At 45.2% G+C, this 19049-nt stretch overlaps 2 protein-coding genes across 4 annotated transcripts in view; one reads left to right on the top strand and one right to left on the bottom strand.

The window, feature by feature from the left end:
* Positions 1-5766, top strand: part of Rbm48 (RNA binding motif protein 48) — a 15557-nt gene extending 9791 nt beyond the window's left edge. The window contains exons 6-7 of one of the 3 annotated variants that reach the window (XR_005869695.1): positions 2743-2832; positions 4230-5766. The gene's annotated coding sequence lies outside the window, so the exon portion shown is untranslated. Of the gene's footprint in view, positions 1-1859; positions 2048-2742; positions 2851-4229 lie in introns of those variants that run through there. The other 2 variants (XR_002385718.2, XM_005083599.4) reach the window with 2 other exon arrangements.
* LOC101827089 (EF-hand calcium-binding domain-containing protein 1-like) overlaps positions 1-19049 on the bottom strand; it is a 20058-nt gene extending 1009 nt beyond the window's left edge. Inside the window, exons 1-5 of the mRNA XM_040728509.1 lie at positions 18795-19049; positions 7462-7617; positions 5387-5491; positions 2446-2597; positions 236-340 (exon numbers count right to left, since the gene is read on the bottom strand). Coding sequence (XP_040584443.1) covers positions 236-340; positions 2446-2597; positions 5387-5491; positions 7462-7617; positions 18795-18852 — 576 coding nt within the window. The 5' untranslated portion in view covers positions 18853-19049. The remainder of the gene's footprint in view (positions 1-235; positions 341-2445; positions 2598-5386; positions 5492-7461; positions 7618-18794) is intronic.

Below are 19049 nucleotides of genomic sequence, written 5' to 3'. Positions count from 1 at the left end.
ATGGTCTGGGCCTCCCTCATCAATCACTAATGAAGAAAGTGCCTTACAGCAGATCTTACGTTGGCATTTTCTCAGCTGAGGCTCCCTCCTTTCAGATGATTCTAGGTTGTGTCAGGTTGACATAAAACTAACCAGCACATGGCATGTGTACCCCCCCACACACAATTAAATGTCATATAATTTTAATGAAAAATTTCAAAATCCACTGTAAGCCTTTAGTATTTGTAAAAACTACCTTTGCATCTGGCAGACATGGCCCAAAGATCTCCAACAAAAGCCTGTCTTTTTTCACTGCTTTTTCAAAGTCGGCAAAAGAGATCTTGCCATCGTTGTCATGATCCTATAGAGAAAGGTGATTTCATGATAAATGATCAAAGTCTTTAATTTTGCCATAGAAACTAGCTGTCTAGACTGCCAAGCACAGCTATAAGCTCATACTGCTGAAGGCATTATTTACTCAAATCGTGGGTATTTATTAATATAAGACAGATTTATTATTCTAACCCAAGTCCTCTCAGGTATACACAGTGCAGCCCTGTCAGTAACATACACTGAAATCTAGGAGTAATGCAAAACATTGGGAAATCTATATTAACCCACTGTCCCTTTTGCAATTAAATAAGTATATTGTGGCTCAGATTTTTATCACTACTCTATTTCTCAAAAGGCTTTATTTGGGAGCTCCTCGGGTAGAATGAATAGCCATTTAGGGCAAAGTGTAGGGAGTTATCATGGTGGTTGTCCAGGCTGGCCTAGATTATGGAATGTAGCCTGCAGGCTCCTGCTAGAATAGTGGAGGGTTGAGATCTGGGTAAGTAGGGAGGTGTGGGGAGCCTGCAGAGTTCTGTCTACCCGAATCACAGTAGAAAGCAGGGTGTAAGTCAGCAAAGTGTTCTGGACAAGGCTTAGGAGAGATTATATATGTTGTGTAGCCCAGGGCATTACAAATGCCTTAAACTGTTGCTTCATATTGGATTGGGTAAGGTGTCCTTGGTTTTTCATTTTTGTGCATAACTGGAGAAACTGATCTGAGTGGGCATCAGAAAAAGGCATATTCCATAAGTATTTCCTTTCCAGAAAGGAATCTGGGGACATCCTGTCACTGAAGAAGGCACCTGCACTCAACCTGAGTGGCAGCTAGTATTTCTACAAGAGTACACTCTGCAGGTGTTAGACACTGACTTTCCCATTCTCCGAGTCTTACCTTTCTCCCATATCTGTCTGTTTCTTCCATTGTCTGATTGTCTGTGTCTGTCTATCCCTCCTTCTCTTTCTTCCTCACCCATCCCCCTCCCTCCCTCCCTCCCTCCCCTCTGTCTGTCTGTGTGTCTCTCTCCCTGTGCGTGTGTATGTGACAGTCTCATAGCGTGGCCCCAGCTCGCCTCGAACTTGCAGTCCTTCAGATATCTAAGAGCTGGGATTGCAGGCATGCACCACCACGCCTCGCTCTTTCTTCTCTGAGTTTGCTGGGGCAGCCCTGGGTTCATAAAGCCTCTCTGGCCGGGCAGTGGTGGCGCACGCCTTTAATCCCAGCACTCGGGAGGCAGAGGCAGGCGGATCTTTGTGAGTTCGAGGCCAGGCTGGACTGATAGCCTCCGAAACAATACAGAGAAACCCTGTCTCGTAAAAACTAAAAAAAAAAAAAACCAAAAAAAAAAAAAAAAACCAAAAAAACCAAAAACAAAAAACAAAGCCTCTCTCTAAACAGCCCTGGGTCCTTGTGAGAAAGAGTGCACTGGGAACACTATCGCTGGTGAACAGTTGTGGCACTGAACAGAGTTACACGATTTAGTAGCATCGCACTGACGACAATGTGTTTCTCTAATCCCACTTCCTAAAATGCTTCTTACACATTTTAGGAGAAACTCATTTGGGGGAATTCTGTTCCTGTGCTGAGGAGCCAGTGCTGCAAGGCTTCATCGCTTTCATTCTGCACCAGTTTCCCTGCCTCAGCTCTGCTCATCTGCAAAATGGAGCTAACAGTTCTGAGGATAGGATGAACGAATGCTATAGAGGGCCTGCGTGGCTGCTCTCTAGTAAGCACTCTGTAAGGGCCAAGTACTTTTTATTGTTGTTATGGCACTGAAATTAGTATTTAGATAAATTGAAAGAGGGAGACCGTGAAGACAAGACACATGAAATTTTACATCTGTTGAATTTAGCCTTCCCCCAAATTGACAAGGTTTTACTGACAGTAATACTTGAAAACTAACTAGACTAGCATTTCTTTTGTATAGTGCCTATGTAGCCACGAACCATTCCATATGTACTGAGCACCTACTGTCAGTGAGGCACTGTTCTAGGTAGAGTAGAGGAGCCCATAAAAAGCAGGGAGAACTGCTTAGGAAAGTTGGAGGAGACGCGGCCGTGCTCGCTCCGTGGCCGCCTGCCACAGACAGGGCAGCCATGTGCTTCAGTGCGGTGCCCCGCCATGCCCATGCTTACCATTTTCTTCATGCTTATGTCCACCAGCTCCCTTATCCCCTCATCGTTCTCTTCTTCAGGGAACTGCTGCGAGAGACTGTTCTTCAACATGTCAAAAATTTTTTCCCGGGAAATATAACCATCTCCATTTAAATAATAAACTTCAAAGCAGACTTTATAGAGCATAGGAATCAAAAATTGAACCAATAAAATATTAGTTACTTCAGCATAAGATGATAGATATATAATAACTGATCTGATCCATTATATGGTAGAGGTTTTGTAATTAAGTGCTTCTGGTTAAATTTCTTCCCACAGGATTAAATATCTTTCGGGAGCTAGAAGAACAAACAGCTCGGAGTCCCTGGATTTGGGGTTTGAAAATGGTATCAAGCTGCAATAAATGAGGTGGATTTTTTTAACCAACTTTTGTTTATATGCTTGCAATGTGTGTTTACATAAATGTGTGTGATATGCTTGTATTCTCTGCATAGACTATAAAAATAAGGTGCACACTTTACTGCACCCTTGGAAAAGGACTTCCCCCCGCCCAGTGCACAGTGAGTAGTCATCTCCTTGTCATCAAGCCTCTCTCTGGAGAGGAACTTCCATGCCTTCTGTCTGTCCCAGGTGACTTACTCGTGCTGGAGTACAGCAGTGAAGTAGCTTTCCTGGCGTTTATGGTGTAGTTACATGTTTCAGCCAAAACAGGAGTAAACTAGTGTCAGAGGGGTGGGCTATCTGTTAAATTTCTCTGGTCTACAGCATAACATACAAGTTGAAGAACAAGCCCACTGTAGAAAATAGTGTTCCCCCAAATGAATTTCTCCTAAAATGTGTAAGAAGCATTTTAGGAAGTGGGATTAGAGAAACACATTGTCGTCAGTGCGATGCTACTAAATCGTGTAACTCTGTTCAGTGCCACAACTGTTCACCAGCGATAGTGTTCCCAGCAGAATTGACACCATGACACAGCTTTCCACTTCTCCATCAGGCTTGTGTATGAACCTTGTAATGCTGGAGCAGGTGAAGAGGGGTAGGAGGAGGCTAGAGTGCTTGCTTTAAAACGTGCGAGGCCCTGGAGTCAGTCCCTAGCACTACATTCCCAAACACTAGCGTGGGAACTGCTACTTCATGAAATAGTACATGCAAAAAGAACTACAAAATTATTAAATGTCAGAGAGTCTCATACGAAGTACTGCTCTAAAATGTTAATATACCTTTGTCTTAGAAATATTTTTATTAGAGAACTTTTGTGTCTGTCTATGTGAGTGTGTGCCTGTATGTGCAGGTGCCTGCAGAGGCCAGAAAAGGGAATTGAATCTCCTGGAGCTAGACAGATTAGACAGTTGGGAGCCACCCAGTGTGGGTGCCAGCAATCTAACTCGGGTCTTCTGGGAAAGCAGCAAGCATTCCTATTCTCTCTGTCCTCCAGGCATCTTCTTTTTCTATGCCCCAAACTAAAATCAAGTGAAAGAGCAAAAGATATTCAAGTTTGCTCAACCACAAAGACCTGCGGTCTTCTCTTAAGCAGATGGATATGTTAAGCAGTTTGCTTCCCTGAAAACTGGTGTCTAAAATGGCTTTTATTCTGTCTCCAGGATTCTTCCCAGGGAATCCTGACAGCAGGAGTAAAACATAGGAAATGGACAGCACCCTTGGTGGTGGTGGGAGACCAGAGCTATCGCTGTGCAGAGCAAGCTTCCCAGTGCCCCGGGAGAACCCTCAGTCATGAAGACCCGAGGGATGGGTAGTAATGTCTGGGCTGTTAGGGTGTGTTGATCTTTGTTCTCATTCTCTTGTAGTGGAGGGCACATTTTCTTCTGTGAAAAGACAACAAGTGACCCCAAGGGAGCACAAGCTCAACCCGACATTGAGACCTATTTCCTGCCAAGCCTAGACAGGCACAGCAACCTTAGCTTTGTCAGCTGACCCTTAGTGACTGTTCTTAACCTGGGCTGTAAGCCAAACACCCACCCTAGTGGCAAGTGAGCATTACAGACTTAGTAAGTCACAACTGGGTCTCCCAGTTCATCTTTGTGGGGTTTTTTCTTACTTTTTCTTTTTTATTTATTATGTATACCGTGTTCTGCCTGCATACCAGAAGAGGGTGCCACATCTCATTATAGATGGTTGTGAGCTACCCTGTGGGTGCTAGGAATTGAACTCAGGACATCTGGAAGAGCAGCCAGTGCTCTTAACCACTGAGCCATCTCTCCAGCCCTCCTTTTCTTACTTTTCCACATTTATATATGTACACATGTATTTATACTCATGGAGGTCAGTGAACAACTTTCAAGGATTGGATCTCCTACTATGTGGGCTCTGGGGATTTTACTCAGGTGTCAGACCTGGTGGCAAGCGCCCTCACCTGACAAACCATCTTCCTGGCACTTTGTTTCTGTTTGAGATGTCCTGAGGCATTTTTACAAGGTTGTTTTAGAGAGCACTGGTTTCATCTTTTTGATTATATAAGCATTCACTTGTGACCAAACATTCCTGGAAAGAAGTACATCAACTAAGGCTGACTGATGAGAACTTCACTTCGTTTGGAATGTTTTGGGTTGAGAGCCTTGGTGTGTCTTTGGCCCCTTTAAATGGCTATTTATTTTCCACCTCTGAGTGGGACCTAACACCCTGTGGCTATTAAGTAAATCCTTTGGAATGTTTTCACCAACCCAGAAGCTGAGAGTGCCCCCTGCCATGCTGTGACCACCTGCCAATGTACTTGAGAAGTGTTTTGAGTTATGACCTTGTTGTTTTGTTATTAGGGGACTTCACAAAATTGCTGTCACACCAGAGTGTGCAATGTTCATAACCTGAACCTGTTCCCAGCTGTGGCCACTCTAGTTAGCTGCAGAGTCAGTGCTGTCCTGTCCCTTCGTGGGTGACGACTCTCAGTGCACCAGCACACTAACGCAGAGCTGATGGGCATCGCAGTAAGCCAGCAATGGATTCTTACAATTCGTCTTTTCTTCAAAAGTCCCTCGGAGAAACACTGACAATCCTTCAACCCACTCTTGTACACTTATGTGGTTATCACTGTCTTTGTCAAACACAAAGAACACTGAAAAGGAAAAAGAATATGTGAGTATTGTGATTACTTTAAACTCCCAGCCCATGTTTAGATAGAAGAACTTCGCTTACAAATCGAGGGAGAAATGTTTGGTGTTATCTTTTGAAAGAATCAAAGCTACTGGAAATGTGGGTTTCCCCCTTTACTTCTAAAGCAGAAGAGTCTGTCATTCCACACAATGAGCAATGATGATACTCATTTCTGGTATCTTATGTAGTTGCTAAAACCAAGAAAGTCCACAGAGCTAATAAAAAGTGATGAAAATCTGTTGTAGAGTTTCCAAAATATCTCTCAAAGTAAATTACTAATGTTAAACATTATTTTTTTATTTTATTTTCCAGTTTAAATTTAGATAAGAAACAAGGTTGCTTCACAAGTCAGTTCCAGGTCCCTCTCCCTTTCCCTCCCCTCCTCCCGTGCCCTCCCCCCAACACCCTCCCCCCGTTATCCCCTCATTCCCCCAGGGAGGGTGAGGCCCTCCATGGGGGTGTCCATAGTCTGTCATTTCATATAGGGCAGGGCCTAGACCCTTCCCCAAGAGTTCAGGGTGAGAGTGCACCTCACATTGTTCTATGGGAGTCCAAAGTCCGTGTGTATACTTGGGATGGGTACTGATCTGCTGCCCAAGGCTCAATAGATTACCTAGGCCTCCTCACTGACACCCAGATTCAGGGGGTCTTGATCAGTCCCATGCTGGATTCCCAGGCTGATGCCTGGGATTCAAGAGTTAACCTTTGTCTGGTCAGCTGTTTCTGGGGGTTAAACCAGCCCAGTCTTAATCCCTTTGATCATCAGTCCTCCCTCTCTGTTACTGGCTTTCTTGAGCTTTCAGCTCAGTACTTAACCGGGGGATAAACATTATTTTTAAGTTTTTTTTTTTTTTTTTTTTTTTTTTTTGGTTTTTCGAGACAGGGTTTCTCTGTAGCTTTGGAGGCTGTCCTGGAACTCACTTTGTAGACCAGGCTGGCCTCGAACTCACAGAGATCCGCCTGCCTCTGCCTCCCGAGTGCTGGGATTAAAGGCGTGCGCCACCAACGCCCGGCTTTTTTTTTTTTTTTTTTGGTTTTTTGAGACAGGGTTTCTCTGTATTGTTTTAGAGGCTGTCCTGGAATTTGCTCTGTAGACCAGGCTGGCCTCGAACTCACAGAGATCCACCTGCCTCTGCCTCTCGAGTGCTGGGATTAAAGGCATGCGTCACCAACGCCTGGCTATTTTTAAGTTCTTATATACTAATCTTTTCTCTCCCTTCCACACACACCTCTCTCTGTCTCTGTCTCTCTCTCCTCTCTCTTCTCTCTCATGTGGGGGAGTGGCCCTTGTGTGGAGGTCAAAGCCTTGTGGACCTGGCTGTCTTTCACTTTAGGTTTGTCTGCTGAACCATCTTTCTGGTCCAGTTGTTAAACTTACCAATAAAACTTTATTATCCTATAGAAAAACATTCAAATGTTATTTGTTCTTTGGAGGTGAGGGATATATTGATGACTTGATTTGTGCCAAATGGCTTTATAGGTATGTATGTGTCAAATCTTACCAAAATGTATGCTTTAATGATTTACTACAGAACTTAACTGGATATACCTGTTTCAGACCTGTGACCCTAAATATTTCCAGTATAAGGAGTCATTATTTTTTCTATGAAGGAAAAAAAAGCCAATTAATGATTTACACATGGTGGCGTGGGCTTTCATGGTTAAAGGCCCTTAGTTGTTTATCCTTTTAAAATGCTGCTAGACTCTTTAGTTCAGGGTGGTGATTTCTCAAAACTTTCCTGTTCCGAGCTACAAAATTCTGAGTGGGTTTGTATAAAGAACCATCCTCAGCCCCCACCCCCACCCCCAGGTACTGTTCGCAGCCCTCTCCTACCACAGTTACTGCTTTCTGGTTTGGCACTGAGAGCAAGTCCAGTCTTGTGAAAAGGACACGCAGATGGGTTCAGTTTCCAGTTTGTTGTGACTCCTTACCCCTATCCATCAGCATATCATCAGTCATTCCAAATATGTTGTGCAGGATCCCGCGAAATGTGTTACAATCCATCCTGGCATTAGTGAGCTTTCCACTGGGTTTCTCCACGAAGCTATAGTAAAGGCGTATGAGACTTTCAACTTCATTCTTCTTGACTGTAAAATGGGAAGGAAAATAATGTGTAGAGTTAATCACCAAGTCATTCAAAGCATCACAGCTATTTAGTTCTTATGATGCCAGATGGCATTATATGAGGTGATGTTGTAAATTTGTGAGTTTGTAATGTTTTGCTTCTAGCAGATCTGCAGACTTCAAAATGGAAATTTGGAATAGTCACACACGTGGCTTTTGTTCCAAACTTAGAGAGTGATTTTTGTTTTGTTTTCGAGACAGATTTTCTCTGTGAAATAGTCCTGCCTGTCCTGGAACTCACTCTGTAGACCAGGCTAACCTCGAACTCATGGAAATCCACCTGTCTCTCTCTGCCTCTGCCTCCTGAGTGCATTACCACCACTCGGCAGAAAGTGACACATAGTCATGTCAGGTAACTGGTGCTGTCAAGACAGGAATCAGGCTTTCGGCCCGAGGGTGGGACAAGTCTTTCAGTGTCTGGGCTCTTTCCATTTCTCTATTAGGATTTCTTTATTTTGGTTTTATGTGTATGTGTGTGGATGTCTTCCTGGCATGTACATCTGTGCCACATGAGTGCAGTGCCCTTGGAGGCCAGAAGAGGGCATCAAATCCTCGGGACCTGAGTTGCAGATGGCTGTGAGCCACCATGTGAACGGAGCCTGTGCCCTCTGCAAGCGTCTCTCTAGTCCCCATTCCCTTGTCCTAAACTGGAAGACTTAAGGAGCCCTCAGTGCCCTTTCTGGGAACTGCTGAGTGTTATCCTGGGTGATGTGATTCTTAGTCTGGTGAGTTCTGCTTCTGTGACTCAGCCGCTACTGACAGCTGAAGTGGGAATGGCAGATGGCTGCCATCTCGTTCATTTCCCTTTTCTTTTCCTAATCCTTTCATCCTGTTGGTGGAGGAAGGTGAAGAGAAAGAAATAACTATTTCTTTGTAAAGACTCGATTTACAACAGGTGGGGTTCTATGTGGTTTGAAGAATGTAGTCATTCTTAGGGTAGTGACTAATAATTTAGAGAGTAAACTATTTCAAATGTGCCTAATAACATTTATTTTGTGAACCAAATTAAGATCTCTTGCTCCTTAATATAATTTTATACTATACCAGTATAACCCTGAAATAGGATGTAGTGGCTATTTTTATTCATTGTCTTTTTAAATTAATTTTAAAGTTTAAATTAAAAACAATCTCATTTTACATACCAATCCTAGTTCTCCCTCCCTCCTGCCCGCCCACTCCCCCCCCCCACCTTCTTCACCCCCTCCCACCCCCCATCCACTCCTCAGAGAGGGTGAGGCCTCCCATGGGGAATCATCAAAGTCTGTCACAGCATTTGGGGCAGGACTGAGCCAGGTGTCCCTCCAGAGGGAATGGGCTCCAAAAAAGCCAGTGCATGTACTACTGTCAGTTGTGGGGCTGGGGCAGTCTATGGGGCCTCTGGCAGTGGAACCAGTCTTAGGGGACTGCCATGAACCAGGGAGCTATCCAGACATGACCCCTGCCCTGGAAGCTGCTACAGGCTTGTCAAGAGATACATAAGGGACTGTGGGGTGGCTCAGTGGTAGAGCACTTGCCCAGCGTGTTTGCTCTCCAGCTGCTCTTAACCCAACTGGGAAGTGTTGAATAAAGTATTTAAATCACAAGTCAAAGGAGGAATTACCAACCAGGAATGCGCTGAGAGATGAAGTGTTCAAAGTGGAGGGGGAGCCTCTCCTGGGAGCAGTACTTCTCACCCAGGAGGCAGCTTGAGCACCCAGGGCCTTTGACCGCTAAGGGCAGCAGGCAACTCCGTGGGGCATAATGCCAGGTTTTTTAAATTGGAAACACTATGTTTTTAATTTTTTTCCCCAACATAATACTTTTGTTGATTATTTGGGAATTCCACACAAATGCACCCCATCACGCTTGCTTCCCAGCCCTCCCAATTCCACCCCCAAGTTTGTGCCCTCCCCCACTCCGGGAAAAAAAAAAGAAAAAAAATTACACCAAGTCCAATTTGTGTTGCCTATATTCGTCCCCAGTGACCAGTCCCTTAAAGATGGCTGAGTCCTCCCCCACCCCACCGCCGCCAGAAGCCATCAACTGTGAAGAGCTACACTTCAACTTCCCTATTATAATTTTTAAGGGCTCTCTTCAATGGCTTCCTGTCTAGGTTGTTTCTCTTCAAGGGTGTGAGGCAGGGGTGTGGGGAGGTTGTCACAGAACCCTTCAGTGTCTCTCAGTTAGGAGTCTGCAGTCTTCATCACTGCCAAAGAGCTTCCTTGCCCATAACAGCGGGGAGCAGCCTGGATTATGGACTTCCACATGGTTTCTGCAGACAGCACAGACCACAGGCATCAACATGGTGCCCAGTGGCAACAAGGACCACAGACATAAATATGACATCCAGCAGTAGAACAGACTACAGACGCCAACATGGTCCCCGGCGGAAGCATGGATCATGAACCTCACCTGTTTACAGATCTTATAGACAATACAACTTACGAAACTATTCTGGCTGATAACAAGACCTTTAAGTTTCATTTATTTATTTGTTTGTTTGTTTATTTGCTCCCCAGGCAGGGTTTCTCTGTACTGTTTTGGAGGGTCCTGGAACTCCATCTGTAGACCAGGCTGGCCTCAAACTCACAGAGATCCGCCTGCCTCGTGCACCACCAACGCCCTGCTCGACCTTTTAAGTTTTGAACCACTTTCATAATACATTCTTGATATTGTTGAATGGGAAATCAGCAATTTGTATTTTGCTACGATCATACTGATCTTTTTTTCTTTCTTTTTCTTTTTTTTCCTGACAATGTAACCCAGGGTGGCCTGAATGTCTTGATCTACTGCTTCAGTTTCCCAAGTACTAGTGTTACCGGCATGTGTATTGCCTCCAGCTATGTGACTTTGATTTTCAGTAGAAAAATGAGCCTCCCTTTAAAACTAGTGAGATTTGACTGGTGTGGTGGCGCACACCTTTCATCTCAGTATTTGGGCAGGTGGATCTCTGAGTTCAAGGCCAGCCTGGTCTACACGGTGAGTTCCAGGCCAGCTATGGCTATACAATGACATCCTGTCCCAGACAGACAACACAATGCAGTGAGATTTTTGTGACCAGTTCAGGTAATAGTGAAAACGAGGCCCTATGATCGGAGGACAATACCATTTCCTCTGACTCCATCCTGGAGGGAAGCTCATGCAAACCAACGAGGTAAATGAAACCGGAAAGGTTCAGGAAGTTGAAACCTGAGGATGCTCCTGAAACGTGCGCCTTTAATAAAGCTTTTCCCCAGTGTTATGTAAGTGGTAAGCGCTGGGGAAGGAAGGCGCTCTCCTCCTGACCAAGCTGCCTGCAGGTTGTGCTGCAGGGATGCAACTTCTTTTAATTCTTTGACAGTCCTGCTGTGTATAATGAATGTTAGTCTTTTTTCACCTGCTATTACTCTCATCCCCCCCCCCGTTGAAAACTTTCCCCCAAGTCATCTTCCCATTGTCTCTGTGTGTGCTACACTGAGTTTAATTAGGGTTGCTGGCATGGCCATGCGCTGGAGGTTGTTTACCAGAGGCTAGACCACGGAAGAGTGAAATCCCTTCCCCCAGTCACCATTAACTGTCAGAAGTCCCTCGGGGGGGGGCGGGGCTCATGATGGGATGCTGACAGGGCTCAATCTTGTCTTGTGTGGGCAACCACGCCTGCAGTAAGTGCATTAGTGCAACAGCAATGTCATGTCAAGAAACATTTTGTAACACATCCCATCCTCTAGGTCTTCTTTCAGTCTCTAGTGCAGTGTTCCTTGAGCCTAGTATGGGGTGATAGACATCAGCCACTTGGGGCCGAGCCCTCCACCAGCCTTTACTTCAGCACGCTGACCAGTTAGGAATCTATGACTGCTGTCTATTGCAATAAAGCTTCTTTGATGAGGATGAAGAGCAGCACTGATTCTGTACAAACATGGGCATTTGGAAGTGGTTTGCCCATGTCCACTCAGCAAGATGATAGCAGTGGGTTCCTTTAGGTACTGTGATCTCCCTGCCCAGCCAGCTCTCAACAGGGGTGCAGTTCCATTCTCTGGAGCATGCCTTGACTGCAGTTAGAAACGGTTACCCCCAAAACTTCCATGCCGCTCCTGCACCAGGGGACACATCTGCCCCGTCAGCTGCTACTGTAACTCTTAGTGTTTACAGCTACATAAGATAGCTTTCCTCCCTCAGAAGCCTGGAGAGATGGCTCAGTAGTTAAGAGCACTGACTGCTCTTCCAGAGGTCCTGAGTTCAATTCCCAGCAACCACATGGGTGCTCACAACCATCTACAATTCAATCTGGTGCCCTCTTCTGGCATGTAGACAGAATACTGTTTATGTAATAAATAAATAAATCTTAAAAAAAAAAAGAAAAGAAGAAGAAGAAGCCTGCAGCAGCACCCCCAGGCACTGAAAAGCTAGCCAGCAGGAAGGAAGCAGCCGCTGTTCCAGTTTGATCTCTCAGGCCTGTGACCACAGTGGATGGTATCTTCAGCAACAGGGTCTTAACAGTCTCTGGCAGGAAGACAAGAGCAGTGATAGTAGCATGTGTTTGGGGGCCATGCAGGGGAGGTAGCTGCCCAGTTCCTTCTGATGTGGGTTGGCTGTACAGGTGCACAGGACGGACTTTTTTTTTCCCTCGGGCTCATGACCCTATCTAAGCTTCCCAAGGTTGGGGATGAGGAGCTTACACTGCTACACCCCGCTGGAGTTAAGCTTTAAATATTTTAATAGCTCATCAGTTGGGACATTTTGTGGAGGTTTCAGATTTACATAAGAAGTGCAAGGCCAGTGCAAAGTTCTCCTACATCCTTTTCATGCAGTCTCTAATGGCAACATCTTATGCAGCTTTGGTACTTTTACCAAAGCTAGGATCATTGCGTTCTATTCTTAATGATAAGCTGTAACTGTGTGGTAGCAATTTTTCCACTAATGGCCTCTTAAGGGTTAGTTTAGCATTACGATCCAGGCCAGGATAGCACAGCTAGCTGTCCAATGTTTTCTAATCTGTGATCATTCTCAGTTTTTCCTGTTTCCATGATGTGGCAGTTTGGGATTGAGTTTGTAAGGTGTTTTCAGCTATGATCACATGCCTTGGGGAGTAACTCCAGAGATGAATTGCTGCTATAAGCACTTGTGTCAATCAATACAAAGCCACATATGTGCTATGGCAGTGTGGGTACCCCTGCTGTAGGGTGAAATACCACCCTCCAATGGGGTAGTATTAGGGAGCAGGGCCTCTCTGAAGTGATTCTCCCTGGTGGCCCTATAAAACAAGATGCCAGTAGCCTACTAACCAGAAAGTGGGCCACTCAGTCTCCCGAGATTTAGAGTTGCCAGCATCTAGAACTATAAACAGTTCATTTCCAGGCTCTCCTTGCATTATTCCTTTTCCTACGCCCCCCCTCCCCAGTGAATTCTACTTTCTCTTGAGAAAGCAGTGGAGTGATTGTTGCTATTGCAGCACTAAACCTTCCATGCAGAGCTAATTAGGAAACATATGCAAATATGCATGCAAAAGATGCGCACATTGGTATGTTATTTTGTCTCGCATATGCCCAGAGGGGGGCCTGCTCTAAGTTTGAGTTAATTTTATGAAACACTCATGAACACTAAGTTGGCTCCACAAGAACAAATATTAAGCTTCCCCTCCTTTTCCCAGGAGCGGATCAGAGATTGCAGTTCATAGTGTCTGACAAAGTGCCTTCAGAGATAAACTTGCAGGCTTCAGTGTTCAGTGTTAGGCACACACAACTAAATGAAGCAAAGCACCTGCATTCAGAAGTTGCCATTGAGCACGCCGACGTAAGCTGAGCAGGAATAGCTGGGAAGTTCTCCATCTTACTGTATCTTAGGATGGGGGGAAGCTTGAATTCGGAACCTCCTCTGAAGACTGACTACATCTAGGTCCATCTCTGATAATGTAGGTCCTTCTATTATTTTCTAATTTTTATATTTATTTCCTGTGGCTCAGGCTTGCCTTGAACTGCATATAATCAGGGATGACCTTGAACCTCCTGTCTACCACCTTATGTAGGAATACAGGTGTGAGCCACCAATCCCAGTTTACGTGCTGCTGGGACTGAACCCAGAACCTTGCTTGGCAGGCACTCTAGACACTTTATCCCTGTTTCTCAGTCTCCTGTCATGCTGAAAGTAAGCAGTACACTGGCAGTCTGCTACAGAACTGTGAGCCCGGTGTATCATGATGTAGTCTCCTTTTCACAGATTGACTCAGTGACAAGAGAGTTTCATATTTAATCTGTTAGTCCTACAAGAATGCAGTTTGCACAGCCATGAAGCCCGTATTCAGAGGTAATTCCCTGCCTCTGTGCCTGACTAAAAGATAGTATTTGGAAGAGGGACTGGAATTTTATCTTCAGGGCTGCACCACCCAGCAGACCTTCCTGGCACGGTCCTATCTGTGTGTTCCGCTTGGTAGCCATCCTGCATAGGTGGGTACTGACTCCTGAAAAACTGGCTAGTGAGATGAAGAAAGCAGAATTTTAAATGTAATCATTTACAGACAGGCATATAAAGCTAGTGCCTACCTTTCTGAACAATGTAACTCTAGAAAGTAGTTCAAAATTAATAAACACAATTTACAGTAAGTGTAGAAAACAAAGCTTTCTAGATTGATCTAAAAAATACTGAAACAGTTATGTTGTAAAGAATTTCCTTTGTGAGGTCACTAGCTTTCTGAGGGTCTGAGAGTTATTTAGTAGTGGCTGTTGACCATAAGAGGCCTTTGGTCATGACATCATAAAGTTTAAAGGTTCCTTCTACGAAGTTCTAAACTAGTGGTTCTCAACCTGTGGGTTGTGACCCCTTCAGCAAACCTCTACCTCCAAAAATACTTACGATTCATAACAGCACATTATACTTACGAAATAGCGGCTAAGGGAACTGTATTGTCACCGCATTAGGAAGGGTGAGAAGCACTGGTCTAAACCAAAGCCCAGGAAACTTCGGTCATATGGTCCTAGAACATTATACACCATGAAAAATAAAAACACAAGTTCTCGGGCTAGAGAGATGGCTCAGAGGTTAAGAGCATCGACTGCTCTTCCAGAGGTCCTGAGTTCAATTCCCAGCAACCACGTGGTGGCTCACAACATCTACAATTCAATCTGGTGCCCTCTTCTGGCAGAATACTGTATATGTAATAAATAAATAAATCTAAAAAAAATTAAACTTAAAGAAAAAAAAAACCACAAGTTCTCCTGGAAAGCCCAAGGCAAACCAAACTGTCCATGCCCATTATGTGAGAGCACGATGCAGAAGCCACCACTGCTGCCTGGGATGATGGGCAGGGTTGACAAGAAAAGACAACCCTTTGTACAGTGTGGGAACAACAGACCTTGGCTGGAGGCCCACTTCCCCATCAGCCCAGGACCAGGCAGCTGTAAGACAATGTTTACTAAAAACGTGTTTACTAAATACAGTGCCCAGAGCAGTAAGTTCTTGATAAGGGCCGGCCCACAGATATGCCCTAATCTTGACCATTTCCAAAGACTAACTGCCTTTTTCTGACTCACCCACCTTTGCCTCTGGTGTCAGGGTATATATAACCAGCCAGGGTAGGAATAAAGTAGAGCCTTCTTGAGGAGCCTTCTGGAAGCCACCGACTGGTCTCTGAGTCATCAATCCCGACACCCTCCGCACATTCTCAGACACAGGCTGCGCAGCAGGCACGGCAGTACTGAGGCCCTGAATGTGACCTGTACCAATGTCACAGTCAGAAAAGCCGGTGTGTAGCTTTAGAAGACCCACTCTAAGACTTGGTTCTCTACTTGTGAGCACCTCTAATGACACCGGATTTGTTACAATCCACGTGTAAAACAGACAACTAGTTAGACTAGGGAAGGACCCTGAAGGCACAGCTATGCTTAGCCACTCAGTCTGAGGATTTGGAGCACAACTGAAAAATCATGTTAAAACTTTCAAAAAGGGAAAGATGCAGTAATCCATTCCTTTTTTCTTTTTGTTTGTTTTTGTTTTGTTTTAAGACAGGGGTTCTCTGTATTGCTTTGGAGCCTGTCCTGGAACTCGCTCTATAGGACCAGACTGGCCTCAAATTCACAGATATTAGCCTGCCTCTGCCTCTCAAGTGTTGGGATTAATGGTGTGTACCACCAATGCCCGGCTGGTTCCTTTTTTCAAACAGTATATTTGCTGATCAATTGCTACAAATTTTTATCTGGGTAACTTCTTTCAAGTAACTATTTGTGGTATTAAACACATAGGTAGCAGACATTCTAAAATATCATTAGGATGAGGACTTTAGATTTTAAATCATACAACACTTCTCCATTGATGTGGGAGTGCAAATGTACTTTGGAAATCAGTATGGTGGTTTCTTAGAAAATTGGAAACTAATCTACCTCAAGACTAGGCAATACCACTCTTGGGCATATATCCAAAGGATGCACACTCATACCACAAGGACATCTGCTCCATTATCTTCATAGCAGCATTATTTGTAACAGCCAGAACCTGGAAACAACCTAGATGCCCCTCAACTGAAGAGTGGATCAAGAAAATGTGGTACATTTACACCATGGAGTACTACTCAGCGGTAAAAAAACCCTGCAACCCCAGAGAAACCATGAAACAAGGACCCCAAGAGAGATATACATGGACCTTCCCAGGAAGGGGAAATTGACAAGTTCTCCTGAGTAACTTGGGAGCATGGGGAGCAGGGGAGGGGGGAGGAGAACATGAAGGATCAAGAAGGTTGAGTTGGGACAAGGACAGGGGGAGAACAAGGAAAGAGATACCTTGATAGAGGGAGCCGCTATGGGGTTAGCAAGAAACCTGGTACTAGGGAAATTCCCAGGAACCCACAAGCATGGCCCCAAGTGAGAACTTAAGCAATAGTGGAGAGGATACCTTAACTGCCCTTCCCCTATGAGACTGATGACTCCCTTAATTGTCATCATTGACAATTCAGTAGCTGATGGAAGCAGATGCAGAGACCCACAGCTAAGCAGTGGGCTGAACTCCTGGAATCCAGTCGTAGAGAGGGAGGAGGGATTATATGAGCAAAGGGGTCAATCAAGGCCATGTTGGGGAAATGCAGAGAAGCAGCTGGCCTAAGTAAGTGGGAGCTCACAGACTCCAGGCTGACAGCCGGGAACCTGTGTAAGACTGAACCAGGGCACCTGAATGTGGGTACCAGTTGGGGGTTTGGGCAATTTGAGGCCAGTAGCTGTGGAACCAGTATTTATCCCTAGTGTATGAACTGGCTTTTTGGAGCCCATTCCCTCTGGAGGGATACTCTCAGCCTACATACACAGGGGAGGGCCTCGATTCTGCCTCAAGTGATGTGACAGACTCTGATGATCCCCATGGGAGGCCTCACCCTGAGGAGTGGGTGGGGGAGGAGGTGGAGGGATCGGAAGAACTGTGGAAACTGTGACTGGTATGGAAAAGGAGGTGGTTTTAAAAAGAAAAGGTAATAAAAACTTCCTTTTTGGTGATATGACATAGACCCCCTTTAGAAAGCAGTAATGGACTAAGGGAGATAGATGTCTTGGCTGGTAAAATGCTGAGTAGGACCTGGGTTTGGATCCCCAGCAACCATGTGAAGAGCTGGTGGGTGTAGCAGTTGACTGTACCCCAGCACGGGAGGAGCAGACACAAGAGGATCTTGTCAAACTAGTGAGCTTCAGGGTTAGTTAAGACTTAACGTGGTGTCCATCCTTCATCTGAGGTCCCTAAGAAGATAGAGTGGCTGTGGGAGACTGGCTGAAGTGAAATAAGCCCAATGCCTAACGGGCTGAAAATGACCAGTCAGGGTTACTTCAAGTTCCAAGGAACCTCAAGAGCGCATCACAATTTTCAGGGCAAGGATAACAACCCTAAGTTCATGTCATAGGCGAACACGGAAACAAGGAAAGCCCCCACTATTGGTTTTCTGTTGCTGTTTCAGAGACAGGGTCTCACTACATAGGCTCAGCTAGCCTGAAATTCTCCATGTAGATCAGACTAGCTTTGAGCTCAGAGACCTACCTGCCTCTACAGTGCTGAGATTAAAATAGCTCACCAACATGCCTAAAATTCTATTTAAAGAGTGTTTTTTTGGGTGTGTGTGTACACAGACATGCCACAATGTGTGACTGGAGGTCAGGACAACTTGGTAGTGTTTCTTCCTCCACTTATCATGGGTTTCGGTGACTAAATTCAGGTGTGCATCCCCCAAGTATCAAGTTCCTTTAACCATTGGGCCATCTTGCTACTCAAACACTAAAGATTCTGTTCTGATGTGATCTGTGTAAACTTTGTTATCATTGTGCACATGTACATGCAGGTGTAGAGGTCAGAGAACTTGCCGAGCCATCTCGTTGGCGAAAGTCACCTATGTGTTTCTAGTAGTCCCTGACGTAATCTGTAACTGAGTTTTGTGCCAGAAGCCACCAGAACTGGTCAAAGTAAAATTCTTATTGTCAACAGAATAAAATCGATGCATTTATAACATTCTCAAGACACTTTCCCGCATGCGCACGTGTCAGGACCCTGATAGCTTAAGTGCTTCTAAGTACATGGTGGTGGTTCACCTGCTCATCTGCTGACTTTGCTATTTTGTGTGTGGAAGGCAGGTCAAGGACAGCTTTCTGGATTCGAGTCTCAAGGCCCCAGAGACTAAACTCAGGTTATCTGACTTGTGTGGCAGGGCTTTACGCACCAGGCCATCTCTTTGGCCCCTTACTAACAGTCCCCCCACCTTTTTGAGATAGGGGATCACTAATGTGGCCCTGGCTGACCTGAAACTCACTATGTATTATTCTATGCTGGCCTTGGAGATCCATCTGCCTCTGCCTACTGAGTGCTGGGATTCAAGATATGTGCCATCATGTGTGACTCTTTTTTTTTTTTTTTTGGTTTTTCGAGACAGGGTTTCTCTGTATTGTTTTGGAGGCTGTCCTGGAGCTCGCTCTGTAGACCAAGCTGGCCTCGAACTCACAGAGATCCACCTGCCTCTGCCTCCCGAGTGCTGGGATTAAAGGCGTGCGCCACCACCGCCCGGCCATGTGTGACTCTTGCTTTTTGAATGACCAGAACCATGAGAACTAGATTCTTAGTGTATAGTTACGGAGAACTCACTGGTGTCCAGTAAGTCTCCACCTAATCGACCAACCAACATCTGTCTCCTGAATCGAGGTGCAGAGGCAGTGTTGGACACCTCAGTACTCACAGGTCTTGACAGTTTTGCTGATGGATTCCACCAGTTTCTTCAGAGCCCTTTGCTCCATCTGGGAGTGGCTTCAGCACACTGCTTTCCCAAGTAGTCGTCTTCCAAGCTGTGTGCTAAGCTGGCACTAACTCTACAACTCCAAAACAGTGTGGTCATGGCAACTTCCTAGCAACCAGACAGAATGTTCTCGAGCAGTGGACACGGCCAGCCACTCAGTACATATGCAGTCATGTATATCTGAAACCTGTAGCCATT

The sequence above is a fragment of the Mesocricetus auratus genome, unplaced genomic scaffold, assembly GCF_017639785.1.
Source record: "Mesocricetus auratus isolate SY011 unplaced genomic scaffold, BCM_Maur_2.0 Super-Scaffold_100019, whole genome shotgun sequence".
NCBI classification, from domain to species: Eukaryota; Metazoa; Chordata; class Mammalia; order Rodentia; family Cricetidae; genus Mesocricetus; species Mesocricetus auratus.
Note: the sequence above shows the minus strand (reverse complement) of the source record. Positions and strands in the feature narration are given on the sequence as shown.